Genomic DNA, 18,964 nt, shown 5'->3' with positions numbered 1-18,964 from the left:
GACAGTATAAAATATCAGTAGCCCAACTGAAGTGCATCGAGCCAATGCGCGCAGCATGGGCAACGAACAGGAGGAGCTGGCTTTGCAAAGTGCTCAGAGATCTGCAGAAGAGCCACGTTTTGCAGGTTGAAAGCCATGGGTTTGGTCTTTGCAGATGTTCAGTGGTTTTCCTCCAGGTGTTTGGATTTCTGCTTGGCCATGGTCAAGGATGATGAGTTCTCCTTTGGCAGAGTGTGAGCAGGCAGCTGGGGCTGGTGGTGGAGAAGCCACCTCCTCTGTGTTCTTTCTCTATTACTTCATTTAACAGTACTTTTAAATCTATATTTTAAAGCATATCTGTGAACATGTCCTTTGTCCTGTTGTCTTTTAATTAACTCATCCCCACTGCTGTTTCTTATTATGCATGTCTGATACGTAATTAATTAACACACTGAGCAGTGTACTGAGGAAGTTGGTATCCAAGATGCCATAGAAGATGGCATAGAGAGAGAAACAAAATAATGAAGGCAAAAGTTGTGTTTTCGTCTGCCAACGATGACAAGCAGAATGTCACTGGAGATGTGATTTTGAAATTTTTTTATTTATTTATTTGGTTTTGTTTTTTTTTTTTTCCTAAAATAAGCTATGTAACTGTAATATGTGAACTGTGCTAAAAGTGAGTGTTTCTTTGGTCTGGGTGTATTTATCACTATTATGGTGTTGACACTGTTTTTTGTCAGTGTTACCTGTGTATTTATGAGAAGTCCGGTCACAGACATAGGCTTTATCTCAAGGTCTCAATTGCTTGGGCAGCTCCATCCCATTAGATGACGGGCATTTGAATGAGTGAGGATTTTCTTGAACAGTCTTTGCTTTGCCAATGTCTCAACTCCTTTGCTGTTCCTATTCCAGATAAGTTGTTTCAGTGGAAGCATTTTCCCTCAATATCTTTCAACTCGCAAAATTAAAAAGAATCTCAGCTCTTCACTGAGATAAGTTTGTCTGACACGTTGTCAACATCACTTGCCTTTCAGCCTGTTGGGTTTTTTTATTTGGTTTAAGCTTGTAGGGGTTGTTGATTGTTTGTTTTTTTTTTTTTAATCCTTCTACTGACTGGTTTATTTATTTTGTTTTTCTGTGTTGATGTTTTTGCCCATGTGTTTAATCCGTGACCCTACCCAGGCACCCAGGCTGTATGTATCCCAATGAGTGATCTGTGCAAAAAAATAATTGTATGAATCCCTCAGGAAGCTCGACATGAAGATTGAGTGTTCTGTAAGGGCAGCGATCCGATCGGAGACTTCCTCTTCCTCCCAGGCTCCCCTTCCAGCCATTTCCCACATACTTCCACTGACATAGTCCTTTTCTTCTTTCTTTTTTCTTCAACAGGTGGGCTCTGCATTGCTCAGTCCCTGAAAATCCCCCAGGATCGCAAGGACAAGACCATCGACTTTGATAAAATTATCAAGCAGCTCCTAGAAACTCCCAATGCCAGGGCCATCGTTATTTTTGCCAATGATGAGGACATAAAGTAAGGATGACTGAGGGAATTCGTTCCTTTGTGCTTGATAGCTATGCAGAAAAGAGAAAGCCAATAAGAATATGAATAATGATGTGGAAATGCCCGTTGGTAAGAGCAATGTGGAGGGTAGTGCCAGGCACGGAGGTGCTGCTGCTGCTGCCCTGGCTCGCGCGGAGCCCAGACCATGCGTTGCTGTAGTAGGGGGTCAGGAATGTTGATCAAGGTCTGGAAGCTTTTCGTCTCATAGGGTTACTCATGCATTGGGTGGCAGACCTGACCTTACCTCTCAAAGAGGCACTAAGGAGATGCCCCTCTCTCCAAGCTCATACTGCTGTGTATTGTTCATTCATTCAGAGTCTGTTTTATGACAAGTGATAGTAACTAGTGATAAAACGTCTTGGATGCTCAAGGTTCAGCCACATATAAGGTGTTCAACGTTTAACCACATGCCATTTGCTCTTAAAATAATATAGAGACGATTTAAAAAGTGTGACTCGCGTTTCTCACTTGCCTGTGTTCCATCTTCTCTCTCCAGAATTTTAAATTAGCTTAAAATTTTGATGGCATTGTCAATTGCTGAGAGGCTCAGCTGAACAAAATGAAACACAAAGAAGTCAGGATAAAGTTTCAGTAAAGACAATGGCAAAAGTTGAAGTTTGAGTGGAATCAGGATTTCAGTCTTTGGAAATAGGGTGAATCAAAAGAAAGGTGCAATCTGTGCTGCACGGATCATGATATTCCTGAGCTCTGTTGGTTACAGGAATATGCTCTTTCTGTTCGTTCTGCAGTCGCAACACACCATGTTTCCCCAGCAGTTATGTGTTTAAATGAAATTAATTTGTGAACAAAATGTTCTTTTCCGCAGGCAAATCCTGGCGGCCGCCAAGAGGGCAGATCAAGTTGGTCATTTCCTGTGGGTGGGCTCGGACACGTGGGGCTCCAAGGTGAGCCCGTTGCTGCAGCAGGAGGATGTCGCCGAGGGGGCCATCACCATCCTGCCCAAGCGAGCGACCATAGAGGGTAAGAGCTCTCTTCTTCTTTCTTCCTGAAACGCTGATGGTGCAAAACTGATAGTCCATAGTTTTTCCTTGTTTTGTGAATAAATGTGTAGAGACGTGGTATGATACAAAGAGCATGAAGTACATTGGGTAAGTCTTCCTCTCCTGAAATTTCGCTCAGTGTCTGTGTTCCTCATATGAAAACTGTATTTTATTTCCATAGTTGAGAAGCTACCAGCAGTTATTTATTAAAGGAAGGATTTCAGAGCTTATATGGCAGGGCCTTTATTGCTCAAAAGAAAGTAAACCAAAACCATCTTAACATATCATGTGCATATGTAGGAAGAGAAAATCTTTTGAAATTTATGTATCATCTCTGAAGCCGCAGGTAAGTTTTCTACTGAAGAAGTAAAAATTCGTTTTAAATCAACAGTTTCCGTTTAAACTTGGCTTAACTTTTATTTCATTCAGATCGAGCACTGTATTTATTTATATCTATTGCTTTTGTACTTCACAAATATATGTACTGGTACATATGCACATGTATTTCAAAATTAGGGGGCACTCTGAGTCCTTGAACATGTTGCCCACATGAAAACGGGCTCTGATGTCTTCACTCATCAGCAGACCAAGTATTCACATTCATTTTTACTGTGGCTACACTTCATTAGTTATTCTTCTCAGGTATATAATATGCTTCATCCTTTTACATTTCTTAAACCCTGGAGGCATTTTCACATGTTACCTCTCCACAAATACGTAAAGTTGATAGACAACAAAGTGGTTTGTTTCTGAAAACCAGGATACTTAAATAATCTTTTCCTGCTGTCTATATTCATCCCTGAGGGTTTCTGACACAGAAACGAAAAGTGTGCCAACAGTACACAGAAATAAAAACTTTCCAGCTTTGTTTTAAAATATTTTCCTTCTATATTACACATTGAATACATTGGACATAACAGGAAACATGAGGTTTGCTTTTGGACAAGGTATTGTGGCAGGGTTCAGGTATAGAAAGTTAATTAAATAACAGTTACAAATGCCAGTGAATTTAGTGTATCTTCAAAACCAGACATCCATTGAGCCCATAAATACCTTGCTATTCACTGAAGATATTAGACAGTTGCCTAGAAGTTGGCTAGTTGCAGTTTGCACTTGTAGTCACACACATTGCATGGTTAACTCGTTTGTGATGCTTAAATTACGTTTTGCCCATGTATATAGTGGTGTTCATTCTCCAGGAGTGGGTGCCGAACAGCAGATACGTGTTTTGAGGTCTGTGAGGTGCGTGTTACATCCTGGAAAGGGAAAAACACTCAGGCAAAAGTAGGTTCTGTGCTTGGTATGAATGGAGAGGCAGAGCAAGGTGTTCCAGAATAGCAGTTGCACTGTCAATAGCAAACGTTCCCTGGCTGCTCTGTGACCACTGAGAAAGGTTCAGGCTGGTTCTTACCTTTGTCAGTCCCATTCATCCATCCCTAATTGCCATCTGTATCTGCCATCTGCTTAGTCCTGTTAGGAGGAAGAGTAAGGGGATGGTTAAGAGGGCAGAGCAAATTCCCGTTCTCCTGGAGCAGTTTTCCAGAACTCAACATTTCCCCTTTCAGACCGATTCCGTATCTGTTTCATCCACTAAGAGAAACATTCAGTGAAATCTGTTACTTACAGGAATAAGTAATCCTTAGGAATTAGCATTTCTTTGCTTACTGAGGCTGTTATCCATATGGATTGTGTGCCTTTCTTGCATTTAGTCTGCTGTATGTTGTTTTGTTTTTCTCTCTGTTGTTGTAGTAATTTCATTTGGCTATGAATCAAGAGAACTGGAAAGATGTTTTAGTGTTATTCTTTTATCATCCAGCAATGAACATCTGCTTCTAAAATTTAGTAATGCATTTCTTTTGATGAATACATAAAATAAATGAAATAAGAAGCTTTGATTTTCCCTATAAATTGATGGAAACAAACTAAATTAGCAGAATGGAACTCCAATTTGCCCCGAAGGACCGTGTCTTGAGCAGTATCCCAGCCTAGCAGTCTCCTTTTTGTGTGGCTCATGGGTTGCAGGTCAAGGCAACAGTTAAGCACCAGCTTAATTCCCACTGGGTTTGGTGAGAGCTTCTTTAGTAGGGATGAGTAATTATTTCACTCCTCAAGAGCATCTTCATTTTTTTCTTTCCTTTTATCCTTATGTTAAATAGCATTTGTAACATGTTAGGAAAGATTCCTAACAAACTTCCTTTATGGAAACAGCACTGCAGCTCCCACACCTTAACCTGAAATAAGTGATGCTGCTAACCTCTTCTCACGCTTTAGGGAAAAAGGCTAATAAGGCAGGAGATGTTAAAAGGCATTGGAAATTTATGTGCCTGCATGTTCGAGTGTATGTGGTACACTTTGGATGATCAGATTTTTGACATCACGTAAGTTATTGATCACATAAGTTATAAACTGAAACAGTCATTATACAGAAAAAGACATTTTTCAAATAATACTTCTCAGCCCAGCCATGACTCTTTAATTAAAAATACAGATGTGACATGTAGGTGTGTTGGTGTATTTGCACCTATCTACGTATATGCCGTGCGAGGTTCCTGATTTTGGTGACAGTGGGAATATCCCAGCAGCCTCTAGCTCCATAGAGAGTCTGCAGCTCCTGGTTTCTGGTAGAATCAGGCCCCAGATACGCAGCTATTTGTCTTGATGTTGCTCTTGGGACAAAATTTTCTTTGCCATAGTCCCATGGGGTGATTTAGGAAATCATTACATGAACTGAATTCATTCATCTTAAGTCAGTCTTAATATAGCCCGATTGTATTTGATGTAATTATGCTGAAAGGATAGAGTTGCATCTTATTTGCATAATTGCAGTAGACAGTGAGCCAGAGGAAGTGCACACTTAAATAGTAATCACTTTGTGAAAAGTTGTGTTTGGAACAAACTCCATAGCCACCTTAACCAAGTATCAACCAAGCTGAAAGTCTTCGTGAGGTTGTTGGGAAAAAGAGCAGGATGTATTTGGTTTTGGAACAAGTGTGGCAGCAGAATATTGTATTCTGGTTATTGTTACTCTTCCAAAACGAGGTTGGGATGGTCTGTCCTCATGCTCATAGAAGATTACGGAAACTTCAGCCCAGTCCTGAAACTCTGCGTCTGCTCGGTGTGCTGCAGTGCAGAACGGCGGGTCCCGGTGCTTTGGGAGGTAGGAGCAGGTACTCGTGTGCCTGAGTTGGAACAGGCTTTTCCTCAGACTATATCCCTGTAACAGTTTTCTGAAAAGGTGTCATATAACCACAGAGTGAGTGTTAGTGCTGGAAGATGAGAAAAATTAAGCAGTTTAAACAACAGACAGAAGATGTATTTTTTAATTAAAGTTTCAGTAGGATGTATTGTTATTATTGGTACTATGATATTCATTTTACAAAAATACAGAAATGATGGACATCTGTGGCTCTGCGTGCTTTTGACATTCATTAAACCAGCAGTGCAACAGAAAAAAATCTGCAGAAAATCTTTCTTCAAAACACATTTGGTGGGATTTTACCTACTGCTGCTTTGTTCTGCAGAAACCCTTATTCTTCTTCATTCACCTGACCAGAACGATGAACTTTAACCCTGGGGAGGATTTCCGTGTCAGTTTGGTGTTGAAGGACAGGAAGAGTGCCCGGCTGCTCGCGGGAAGGTGAAATGCCACGAAGAGAAGCAAGTGTGGGCTGCAGGAGGACTTTGGGCAAGCATTTGAGTAACCATGTGACCAGGATCCTGGTAAAAATGGGAGATGTTGAGGCAAGTGTAGCAAGTCCCCAAAATTTAAAGTGCCAGAGAGAAAATGAAAAGAAAGGTTGAGACTTCAAAAAAAAAGTGTTTTATTCTTGCAGTTGAGCTGAGCTTCTTGCCTTCAGACTAGCGAATTACTGCACGTGGTTGTCTTCTCCTTAGGCAGCCATAGTCTGAGAGGAAGTTGTTCATTTGTCACATTTTTCATCTGAAATCCCAGAAGCTTTGTAGACCATCCAAACCAGCCAGAAACAAAATATGGAAACACTCCCTGAGCTCTTGGGCTTGGACCATCATTCCACCTGTGGACTTCCCCGAACGATGGCTGGGATGAACTGCAACCCTATTTCCTTGTAGATGGAAATTAACTTCTTCCACACTCATCTTTTTAATCACAAACTGACCTTTAAGTATTCCACTGCCACTTTACCTCTTCATGTTTCAGTAGGTTTAATAAAATTAATAAACTTGTTATCACTACTGTACCCAAATCAAATTCTCCCTTGTAGCTGCCTGGGGTGGCTCTCTGTGCTACACCGTGTGGGTGTATGTGAGAGCTACCTGGACGACCCTCTGATTAAAGATGATAATGCTGCTGATCCAGACATCAATTAAAGCTCTCCCTTGCAGGCAGATTCCAAGTCAGGAGTTGCTAAATTCTTTCCCTGGAGGAAGAGCAGATCTTTCTGCCAGCGATAAGAAAATATCTGTGGCATGAGAGATGAAAAAGCCTGATCCTTTTGGAGCAGGTTTGTGCAGTACGTGCTGAATTCAACAGGGAAAGCTCTTGGGCAGTGCAGCAGATACTTGGGTCCAAGGAATGGAGTCAGGCAGATGGTCTTGGGCTTCAGAATGATGTTCTTTCTCATTTTTGTCCTTTTCTTTCCCATTTTAGTCCTTTTCTTTCCCATTTTTGCCCTTTTCTTTCCCATTTTTGCCCTTTTCTTTCCCATTTTTGTCCTTTTCTTCCCTATTTTTGCTCTTTTCTTTCCCATTTTTTCTTCTAGTCTAAGCAACACCTACGCTTCAGGTTTTAGATTTGCTTATATCAGTCTGTAGTAGCTATTCAGATTAAAACCGGCTCGTTAAACTCCTTCAGGAGTGTGGCAGGAGCAAGTTTACGTGGTAGGTAGAACCGTAACGTTCAGGATATTGGCTGGACCTTCAAAAGGTGGCTCCAACTTGCCACATGGCAGGCCAGCAATATCTTTTTATCAAATGCAGCGTCACAGCTGATATTTATTCCTGAAAAAACATTCCTGTCGTGCAACTCCAAGATTTATCCTTTTGCCGTTGGTCCCATGCAGACCTGGGTGAGGTGCTCAGAGCTTGCCCAGGTGTCACAGTTGAGGTGGTGTCCCTGGGCTTCCCTTCCAACCTCTCACTTCAGGCTTAGCACAGGAAGAACTAATACCTGGTAAGCCCTTGTTAGGACCTGTTAGTATCTCATTAAGCTCCACATACGAAGTAGTGACAACCAGTATTTTCGAGAGATGGTAGTAATTTTGGATGCTGGTTTGTAATTTACCCACTCTGATACATTGAGGTTCACAGGATCTGTAGAAAATGTTGAACACCTTCTTTTTAGGAAATATGGATCATAAAGTTCTAGAGGTAGAACTAGAACAAAGATAAATGATTTCTGAGAATCACAGCCATGTTTTTAAGGAGTCCAAATGCCTGGGAGGGGACATGCGAGCGTGTTCATCTCTGCCTTCTGGGCTTTAAATAGTGTAATTGCAACCAACGACAAACAGGGAAGACGCTTCAGGGCTGGTTTGTGTCCGTGGTTTGATAGAGCGACTCCGGTTTAGACACCATCTCTTACCAGCAATGTTTGCATTGAAGGACAATATATATCAACATTTATTTGCATTTTTTTTCCCCACGAGTAAATGGTCCCTGGCAGCTTTGGAGTTAAAATGCTAAGGGTGTTGTGTGCTCATGTTGTTAAGTAAGTAAACACAGAAATGTGTCATCTGTTGCGATAGGTTTGTTACTTCATCTCGTACATTTTGTCAAAAAGATGCTTTCAAGTGACCCTTCCTATTCCTTACAGCACACCTGTTAGCTGGCCAAGCGCCGGCGAAGGAAGAATTGACCTTTTTGTTCTTTATCCATCACGCGGTGTTTAAAGTCATTCTACCCCCAAACTTGTTGGGAATGTCTTTCCCAATGCTGATAAAGCTGTTAATTGATTTAAATTAATATTACGGTTACCTGGGAATCCCAGACACGCTCGCAGCCGTGCAAAGTTTATTGCGTATCGATTCCAGCCCGTGGAAGAGCCACTCTGGGAGTTCGGATTAGCTTGGATTCCTCCTGGCTTAGTGCTGCATCTCTTTGCCTCTCGCCCGTGAGCGTACGGACTCGTGCTGCGGGAGGCTGGACGGACGGACGGACACGTGTGGCAGGGGGGCGGCGGGCTGAGCCGTGCTTTAGCCGGGTGAGCCGGGCATCGTGCCCGCCGGCCTCCTGCGCTCCTTCGTGGGCTGCCAGTTTGAAGCTTCTTGATGAAGAGCGTGGAGCAATTAAGTGTTGGCTGAAATACGGCTGCACGGTGATGGCCAGTGCCCAGAGATGGAGCGATAGGGTCGTGCTGGAGATCTGGGCGAGCGGGGTCTGTCCCTGCCTCTGGCCAGAAATTGTGTGTTCGCTGCGACTGCAGCAGCAACGTGGTGCTCGACTCTGAAGGGTTGAAGCGAAAGCTTTGGGGAGATTTGGTAGGTTCCAAGAGATGGTAGCTTGAGGGTAGCGTAATTTTTTGGTATGCAGATATAGAGAAGTTAAGAAACCCAATTTTTGTAAAGTTTCGAATTAATGTTATTTTTGTAGTTTTCTTCTAAAGGAAGCCACTGAAGCCTCTGGGGTTTTTTCTTTCGTTCAAGCCTCCCTGTAAGTGTTAGTCACCGAGAAATACAGACCCAGCTGTAACCTCTGTGCTGCCACGGACTCCAAGGTGGCGCCCCATCGCCGAGCCAACGCATCTGGAACAAACACATTCCATCACGACTCAGAAAGTGACCTTCTGCATCACCTCAGTGCCACGTTGGGCTAAAGTTACCCATCTGGCTGGTTTGTGGTGTTCGGTCACTGGAGTTCTTTGGGGGTTTCTGAGACAGTTTGAAGGTGAGATCTTTTTAAAGTGAGTTGTCTGCTCAGCGCAAGACACAGCTCGTAACCACAACCGCCTTAACGAGAAGTTTCATCTCAAAGGAGGTCTGAACGCCACCACCTTGTCGGGTGGCGTTGCTGCTTCATAGCAAAGAAATTAGGTAGAAAGCTCTAATTGGGCCATAAAGCACCACTGTAAAAGAAAGATTTAGGGGCTTTCTCTTGGGCTCCTTGAAGTGGAATAAAGCGCTCACCCAACCTACGCCAGACCTGGCTTGCTCAGAATCGAGGTGATTCTCTGATCGGATCCAGCTGTTATTCATTCTGGGGGTGTATGTGTTTCTCTGTTTCTGTATTTTCTGTATTGCTCCCGGGGCTTGTGTTGGCATTTTCTCTTGGATGTTCGTATTTCACTGTTATTTCAGGACACTGGAGATTGTGTGGGTGGTTGTTGTGAGAGAGGGAGATGTGTACTCACACACACACAGACTTAGAATGGTCGATGCTGTAAGAAGAGATGATTCGCAGAATGATATTTAGCTATCGATCACTGTTCAGATGTATCATCAGTGGTCTTTATTTTGGAACACCCTGAATTGCATCCTCTGGAGAATAAGTTTCCTCTTGATGCTCTAACACTGAAGTTGTCTGAGCTGTCTGTTGGACACATTTGGGCAGAGTATTTCCATCCAGAAAGGAAGAATTTTTATTTTTAGAAAGCCTGCTATCTTTGTGTGCCAGCTCCTGGTCTGCATGTGATCTGGTAGGAACCTCCAAGCCTTCCTCTGCAGGTTTGCTGGGCGCAGAAGGTGTTCACAGCCACCCGTGCTGAGAGGCTTCCCCGGGGAGCGTTGCTTCCTCCGCGCCGCACGCAGCCATATGCTGCTTCCAAGGGCACCTCGGCTGGCGACACGCTCCCGATCCGTGCGAGGGATGTTCAGCAGCACGTGGAGAGCGCCCGGCAAGCGCATGAAAGTGGCAAATGATGGTTTCCTATACAGCCTCCCCCAGATTAGGAAATCCTGGTGTTTTCTAGTGCTGTCAGTCTCTGCTTCTGTGCAGAATTTCAAGCCTCGTTTGTGGATGGGGATTCGTTTTGTGTTAGTAAAATCAGCAGGATTTCCAGGATCTGGGGAGTGACGAAGCTCAGGGGACCTCACCGGACCCCGCATGAGCGAGCCCCTTCTGGGATGCTGAAGCAGAGCTGGCTCATGGAGAATTATAAAAAAATAATGTTTTCGTTTGGAATTCTTTCTAGGCATAGGAACAGATGTCAAGAAAAGATTTTTGCCACCTTCTCCCACTTCCTTAGAGCAGTACTGGCACCGGTACCACGCCGAGCCCAGCACGGCTGACGCCGGGAGCTGGGAGATGCCACAGCCCCCAGCAGGAGCACGAGGGTTTCGTTGCTGAAGCAAAGGAGCAGGAGAAGGGCATCAGGAGGTTGGTGGTGAGGTGGCCCATAGCCCATCTGAAGCGTCATACCCTACATCTGCCAGCGTGGCAGGGTCCACATCTGGGTCTGCTTCCATGGGGATGAGGAGGGAGCGGGAAGAGTTCCCCTCTGTTCTCCTCTTTGCATGGGAATTGCACCTGTCCTGATATTTCTTACACTATAATTTAAGAGGTTAATGCATTTTTCTAATTTGCAGGAAGTATATTGGCAGAGTATTTGTTTTGCCATGTATATTTTGTTTTTTTCACGTGAAAAAGAAATTGCAGGAGCTTTCTGAAATAAACTGCTCCTGTTTTAAGTAAAAATAGCCATGAATGGTCCCAAATATGTAGTTTTAGAAATGCCGTTCTGCAGGAGGGCTGAGAACCACAGATTGTTCCTAATGGAACAGACAATTTTTCATCTCTGATATCTACTGCCTTGGCAAAGCAGAAAGAGTTTAGTACAGTGTGTAGCAGTTCCAGTCCAGTGCCTGGTGGGCTACCCATGGATGTTGCAAAATAGGCAATGAAGAATGACACTTCTTTGAGCAGAAGGACCAATGGTCTCTCTTAATGTTTGTTCGTGTTTGTGATGAATTTGGGCTCAAGAAACAGCTCTGAGTAGGGACTTTGGGATGAGGTCCGTGGATACTGGGTGACGATTTTCCTTTACAGTTATTACAGTGGTTTAATTTGAAAAGCTTCAGACACTGCAACTGGGAGCAGTGAAACAGAGAACACAAAAACAATCTGCTTGTGCTGTAAGGTGATGGAAGAAATAAAAGGTTCAGTCATCAGTCTTTTCTCCAAGGGTTATTTTTTTGCAACAAGAAATTAAAATAACATTAATATGGAATAGAATCATAGAATGGTTTGGGTTGGAAGGGACCTTAAAGATCATCCAGTTCCAACCCCCCTGCCATGGGCAGGGACACCTTCCACTACACCAGATTCTTCAAAGCCCCATCCAACCTGGCCTTGAACGCTTCCAGGGATGGGGCAGCCACAACTTCTTTGGCCAGCCTGGTCCAGTGCCTCACCACCCTCAGAGGGAAGAATTTCTTCCTTGGATCTAATAGAAATCTCCCCTCTTTCAGTTTACATCCATTGCCCCGTGTCCTGTCACTGCACACCCTTGTCCAATGTCCCTCTCCAGCTTTCTTGTAGTCCCTTTAGGTGCTGGAAGGTGCTGGAAGGTCTCCCCGGAGCCTTCTCTTCTCCAGGCTGAACAGCCCCAACTCTCTCAGCCTGTCTCCATAGCAGAGGTGCTCCAGCCCTCGCATCATCTTCATGGCCTCCTCTGAACCCTCTCCAACAGCTCCATAGTATATTGGGAATTACAAGGGAAGAAACAAGTTCCCCCTGCCACCTGCTAAGTAAATACCAGTGTGGCCCATTGGAGGAGCATGCGTGCGGGCAGAGGCAGGAGCCGAGGTGGAAGCACCCCCGTGGCACCACGCCATCAGCAGTTATCTACAGAGATAACTTTGAGTCCAGTGTATTTGCAGTAACACATTATTTCCACTCTGCTTTGTTTAAATTTGTGCATCTCAACATTTATTTATCTTATCAGTTTTTCAATTACTCTTTACAAACGACAATAAGTATTAACTTGTTTAATGTTTCCCCACCTCTTTGGGGTCAGTTTTTCTCTTTGAAAGATATTGAGAGCAAAAGTTCCCAAATTCTCACAAGAATTTTTTTTCTTTTGGTATTTCTGACTCTGTTCCTACAACCTAAAAAGATTCTTTCTCTAGGCCACTTAAGATTAGTCTCTGAAGTCCTCCATGACTTCCTTATTCTTTCTCTTTATTAGCAAGCCAGAAAAGACATATCAGTTCACAATCTCTCAAGCAAAGCAAAAATAAAAATGTTTGAGGCTTTCATTAGAGTTAAATGCAAGTCTGGCATCCCTATTTGCAAGTAATAATTGATGTGCTTACATTATACATTAAAATACATTCACGGTAAGTGTTAGGTGTGCATTAGTGTCTGTGTTCTCCTGCGTGGGTAGATGTTGATCACCATCCTTGTTCTTGCCGTGGGGATCTGGAACATCCTGGGAAAGACCTCTGCAGGCTCCAGCTTCCCTGCTGTGGGGTTCCATGCACACAAACACACGTGAACTGTGTGTTTCTGAAACAGGCTGAGCTCCACTGGCTCAGACAGAGTCAGAAACAAAAATAAATGTGCTAATTTTAGCAAGTGGACAGAGATTTGAGAGGGTTTTCTTGTTTGGTTGGGTGGGTTTTTTTTTTTCCTTTTAGTTTGCGTTGTTAATGCTTGAATGATTATAGGCTTTTGAAAGTAATAGTTTAGGAAATAATGCACATAATAATACACATAATTTCCTTAAAGATGATACAATGAATGCTAAAGTGCCCGCTTTACTCATGCTGGGTTTGCAGATCTACTTTGGGAATGTGTTTTCATTTTGTTGACTGACTGCAGGACAACAAAGGGAATGGAAAATAACTACACCTGTAGTCTTTCCTCCCTCTTAACTAAGCTAGGACACAATTAACAATGTGATCAATCCTGCAAGCTATGTAATAAAAAAGGGCTAGGGAAACGAAAGGTTTCTGCTAATCTATTATATAAAAATGCAGAAAAAAGGAGAAAAAAATACCCCACCCCTCCCTCTGCTGCTGCTCTCTCAGCTCTGCTGGTGGTTCAGCAATAGCTCCTTCTGCATCGTCCTGATGGATCTCACCTTCCACAAAGTAATGGTGGTAAAATTTGTAAGAATGAAGTATGAAGCGAGGGAGTGGCCTCTAATTGATTATTACTGCTGAAAAGAGAATGCTGTAATTGTTTGTGAATAGTGATTAAGCCTAATGAGAGTCAGAGCTTTGCTGTTGCACCGATAATACCCACCTGTGGTGCCCAGGCTTCAATATAACCTCCACGAGTAGGTGCAGTACCAGCATCCTTGCTTCTCTGCACCAAGCAGAAGAGATGAGGTTCTTGGCTTTCTCCCAGTACAGCATGTACATGAGCACCTGTGACACAGTAAGCTTCCCCCAGCTATTTTTGAAGTGAAACTAAGCTTTTTATTTCTATTTCTCTCATTTCTTTCCTGGGGTACTTACAGTGGTTAACCTATTCAAAGTAGCCTTCAGTTATGCTTGTAATGAGAAAATACTTTTAATCTTTGTTTTCAAATGTAGTCTGTGTTTCTCAGTTTAATTACCACTTTGCACAGCATAAATTTCCAAAGGAAAATATTTTAGGATCTAATGGAAGGAGTTGCTAATGACATCTGGAAGCTACTGGCATCCCTTCTGTTCTTTGACGTAGGTGTGCTGAGGCTGCCATGTAGGCTTGGTCGCTAGAGCTATTTGCATGGAAAGGGCCTGTTTGATCCCTGGCTTCATCCCTTGGCTCGTAATGTTTATGGTTCCGTGGTGGTTCCAGCCTGCTGCTGCGTGAAGGAGTGGAGGGCAGCAGGAAAATGATGGGGGTGTTGTGGAAAGAAAGATGTTGAAGGTATTTTTTTATGTTTAGTTTTTTCTGTTAGTATCAGTAGTAATGCACAGCTGAGGCTTTGGGTTAAAGGGGGTGAAATCCGTGGGGTGGGTGCCCCTGAGCAGGAGGGGTGAGCGGCTGCTGGCCCCTACCGTACTGGGGGGTGGTGGGCACTCAGGACCGGGCGCTGTTTGGGGCTGGAAGCACCTTCTGAGACCTCCCAGCTGCCATAAGTGATTGCTTAAGTCAGAAACAAAGTAGTGAAATAGCCTCTTTGCAAAGTTTGTTGGGTTTTTTTGTTATGTGTTTCCTGGAGATCTGATGGATTTGTTGGACAAGAGGTGGGAAGGAAGGAAGCTGGGTGAGGTGGGAGCGCATCTCTGCGCTGGGCCCATGGCGTGGTGGGTCTGCTGCCTGGCAAGGTGACACCCAGCTCTGCTGCGCCGCGGGGGTGTGTGAGCCAGAGTGCTCCAGGTATGTGTTAGGATACTGAAAATTATGGTATTTTGGATATTCATGTTTCTCATACTCAAAGTTTGCATTAATCGGTTCACTTGCACGAGGCCAAGTATAAAGTTTAGTACAATACTGCAGTAACTTTAATTTGTAAAATTAAATTGGTGTGCTTTATTTAAAAAAATAATAATCACACCTGAACTCTTTCTCTAATGTCTGCTTAGAATTTAAATTACGTTTTTAGCTTTGGCAATTATTTAAAATGCTGATGCGTCAATCCCCAAAGAGAGAATACTTGTCTCGAGTATTGCCACTTGAAATTTTGGGAAGCCACACAGATGTTCATCTCCTCATTATGGAAATAATGTATTTGGTTAATGTGTTGGTATGAAGAGAGAGGAATACAAATTATCTTGCAACTTGAGAGCCATTTAAAAGTTTCCTTATGTTTAGACTGTCTCATTCATCTCTACTAAGGCATCTCTGACGAGATGAACCTGAACCTGCCGGGTTTGGAGGTGCCACTGCCCGGTGCTGGCTCTGGCCGAGGCCCCGCTGCCCCGTTGGCAGCAGCTCTGCCCTGGCAGGAGCTGGGCACTGGGGTTCGGTCTCACCACAGCAGCTGGGGGACAGAGCGTTGGGTATTGACCTTCTGAGAAGGTCCATGTGCTGCTCGCTGGGGACAAGGCTCGAGTCTCTCTGTCGAGGGTGGTGGTTGCAGCCTGCTCGCTTCTGGGCTGCATGTTGGGAGCACAGGAAAATGAGGAGAGGCTCCGAGCCGGGAACTGGCACTGGGCATTTGTCTGGTGGTTCCAGAGGGGATGTGGAACTGGGGGTGGGATAGTCTTGGGAAATGGAGTGGGGAAACAGAATAGAGATGATGAGGAATGGATGCCTGGAGAATATTCAGCTCCTGTAATACTTAAATCAAACTGGAAAGCTTTTTTGCTTTCTCTAAAAGCTGCAATTTCTTCCAGTGACAAGTACTCAGGGCAATGTGGGTGCTCCTGTGGGCTCGAGGGCATCAAGACCAGCCCCAGTGACCGTATCCCATCCCCTGCCCTCAGGAATCATCCCGTTAGCTTCGTCTTTGTCTTTTCACGTGCAAGTCTGAGCACTCCTTCTGGATAGTACCTTGTGGTTTGGTGGGATTAGTGCCCACGGTTGGAGTGGAAGCTGAAACTTTGTTTTAGCAGCTTCAGGGTTGTAGGGAGGGAGGGAGAGGACAATAATTATATCGCTCTGTCTCGCATCCCAGCACGCTCTGGCTGGGTGGTGTTATTAAAGCTGCCTTATAATCGAGAAGTCAGTTGACAAAAATCAAGGGAGTAATTTTTTTTTTTTTTAAAAAAAAAGGCTTTAAGGTTTAGAAAAAAAAAAGGAAGGGAAAAATGCAGTGGGGTTTTCAGGTAACATTTCCTTAGGGATGTCATCTCAAGCAGAATATGAAGATAAGATTGGCAGCATACAGAGCAGTTTACGCTGTGCAGAGGCAGCTCCGCCGAGTGCCCGGCACGGTGCGGGGTGGCCTCTGTGCCCGTCGATGTGCCACCTGCCCCGGCTGCCGTGTGCGATGGCTCCGTGGAAAAGAGGGAAGCACGTTGTTCCTTCCATGGAGCCCGTGTTCCCATGTCAACGGTGAAACACGTGGCAGGTGCCGATGCCCAATTTGGAGGGGTCTGTGTGTGTAAGGGGGGGTCTGTGAGCACACGCATGGATTTTGGGATACGCAAATGTATTTACACGTGCTGTAATTATTCCTGTTGACATGGTAACACTTCAGCGAGGCGTGGACAAATACATGCAAGGAAAGAAAAAGAACTCAGAGCATCGAAGGAGTTGAATGCAGGGTAAGGAAACGCTGCCGGAACCGTGCTGAATTTGGCAGCGTGGGACGCGGGATGCCCTGAGCGTGGGGGGCAGCGCTCCCCTCCCATGTGGCAGGAGCCAGGTATGTCCCCCCCTCCCTGTACATGTCTTGCCTCCTTCTCCCACTCCTCCACGGGCAGGAGGAGGACGGGCTTTGATTTCCTTCCATGCTTTGTTTGCCGGGAAGGTGTAACAATGCGACCGAGCGCCCATTTGGGTTTTTTGGAGGTTGGTTTTAAGTAGGTGTGTGGGAGCAGCACAGCCAGGGGGCATGTTGGCCACCATTATTTAGGACTTTGCAGCTCAGAATTTAGGTTGGGTATCACAGGATGATGGAAAATTACCTTTTGTGTTGCATCACTCTGCGCCCTGTTCGTGGCTCTCCCGTTCCGTTTGTTTTGGCATGCGTGCTGATTGATTTTTATTTTGTACTAGTGTTAACTCTGACCTGTTGAACACACTGAAGGGTTACTCCACTTGCTGCATCACTGTGTAGAGGGATTTCTGTATTTTTATCCTCATTTTAAATTATGCAAGCAGATGACTTGAGTTTAAATGCTTTTAAGGGTGCGCAATGCGCGTTTTTGTCTGCTGCTGCTATCAAAGGGAAGAAAACCACTCTCATGTTCTGCATTTAGACCTTCTGTATCTCTCTGATTTTACTGTTCTGCATTATTAAAATGAAAGAGGCCATCTGTGGAGCAGCTTTTCCCGTTTAGTCAAAAAGGGTGGGAAGGAGGAACTCCAAAAACAGGTGGGAAGAAGACATCAATGCGTACAAAGGGATTTCATTAAACAGTTAATTGCAAAGGGAAAACTGAAATAACAGCTCAGAATTTGAGAATTTTTGAGAATGTACATCCTAGCCCCTGGGCCTGGCTTGCCACCACTTTGCTCCATGTCCCTGGGTGACACTGTTTAACTCTGCTTGAGTTTTACTGCTGCCAGAGGAGATGAACGCAGAAGCTGATCTAGTTTTCAGTAAAGCAGAAAGTGACAGATAATTTCAAGAAGACTGGGTAAGCAAGCGAGAGGGAAAGCAAGCTATTACCTAAGTTGCCTTGTGATATGTATTTAAAGAGGGAAAAAAAAAGCAGCTTTTCTCTCATCTTCAGGTATGAGGAGAAAAAAAACCTTCATGGATAAGGTCCTGGCAAGACAAATAGCCTGTTTCCAATCACTAGGCAGCAGAAAAGGATGAATTACTGGGAGAGACGTTCTACTTCTGGATGTATTTTTAAATCTGTTCTGTTTAGCCTGATTCTGGTGATAATCTTCCCAGCAGATCCAGATCCTGACTCGCAAGAGTAGGCTTATGTGAGCAGCGTTTCTCCCTTGGCTGGGACTCCGCATATTGCGATTCATAAAAAATTATTCATTCCAGCAGCAGGAGCCGTTTGAATAAGAAGTGGAGGATTCAGCTGAAAGGAGAGCACGGGATGCATTAAGCAACCCGGGTGACTTATACTGGTGTCAACTTTGAAAATCCCTCTGTGGCTGAAAATGCAGAAACCTTTGCATTATGAAGGCTGCAGTTGTTCGGGGGCAGAGGAGCACAAGCCCTCTGCATCTTCTCCCCATAAGAACTCTCTTGATGCTCCGAGGCATGGATTTGGTTTTTGTTGCTCACAAAGAAAAGAGTGGATCCCTCTGGCTTAGAACATCTGCCTCCTGCTTGGGTACGAGGATGATCCTGGTGCCATCCAGAAGACCACGGCAGCAAGAGAAACCAGGGATGGGGATGAGGATGAGCTCCATGATGTGTGTGTCCAGTGCCTGCTGCAACAGGAAAATCTCATCCTCAGCTGAGACCTCTGGCTGGTATGGCAATAAAAATAACAAATAGGAGAAATAAATTTAAGATTTTTTTACTAACTGTTTATATTGATATAAATGGGACCTCTGTGAAAGTGAGAAGTGCCCGAGGGCAATGAAATGTAGAATAATGAATAATAATATACTTCTGTGTTAACCTTTCTATTACAGCACTGGCTCGACACCACCTAGGTCATGATCTCATTGCCGTGGTGGCTGTATAATTTTATAAAAGTGATCATGATGAAACTTAGCCAATATATACCTATTTCCATAATAGAAGCTTTATAGCTTAAAATCCCAGACTTGTCCAAAGTATGGCAAGCTGAATTTCCTTTGTACGTGCTTTGTGTCGTGTATATAAAAAAGTCAAGTGTAACATCAACTGAAATACCCCTTTTTGCTCTTCTTATTGGCTGCAGTTTAAAAAAAAAAAGAAATCAAGTGCAAAGCATTTTTATGGCACGAAGGAAGTTAATAAAATCACTTAGTATTATGGCCTTTTTATTGAGTAAGAAGATCAAGAAAATAT

At 44.0% G+C, this 18,964-nt stretch overlaps 1 protein-coding gene across 1 annotated transcript in view; it reads left to right on the top strand.

Annotated features, from left to right (window-relative positions):
• Positions 1 to 18,964, top strand: part of GRM7 (glutamate metabotropic receptor 7) — a 260,616-nt gene that overhangs the window by 152,410 nt on the left and 89,242 nt on the right. Inside the window, exons 3-4 of the mRNA XM_086618784.1 lie at positions 1,369 to 1,510; positions 2,367 to 2,521. Of these exons, the coding sequence (XP_086474910.1) occupies positions 1,369 to 1,510; positions 2,367 to 2,521 (297 nt within the window). The remainder of the gene's footprint in view (positions 1 to 1,368; positions 1,511 to 2,366; positions 2,522 to 18,964) is intronic.

Source organism: Tauraco erythrolophus, chromosome 12 (assembly GCF_009769465.1).
Source record: "Tauraco erythrolophus isolate bTauEry1 chromosome 12, bTauEry1.pri, whole genome shotgun sequence".
Taxonomy (NCBI): Eukaryota; Metazoa; Chordata; class Aves; order Musophagiformes; family Musophagidae; genus Tauraco; species Tauraco erythrolophus.
The sequence above is the reverse complement of the archived record's forward strand: the minus strand, read 5'-3'. Positions and strand labels throughout refer to the sequence as shown.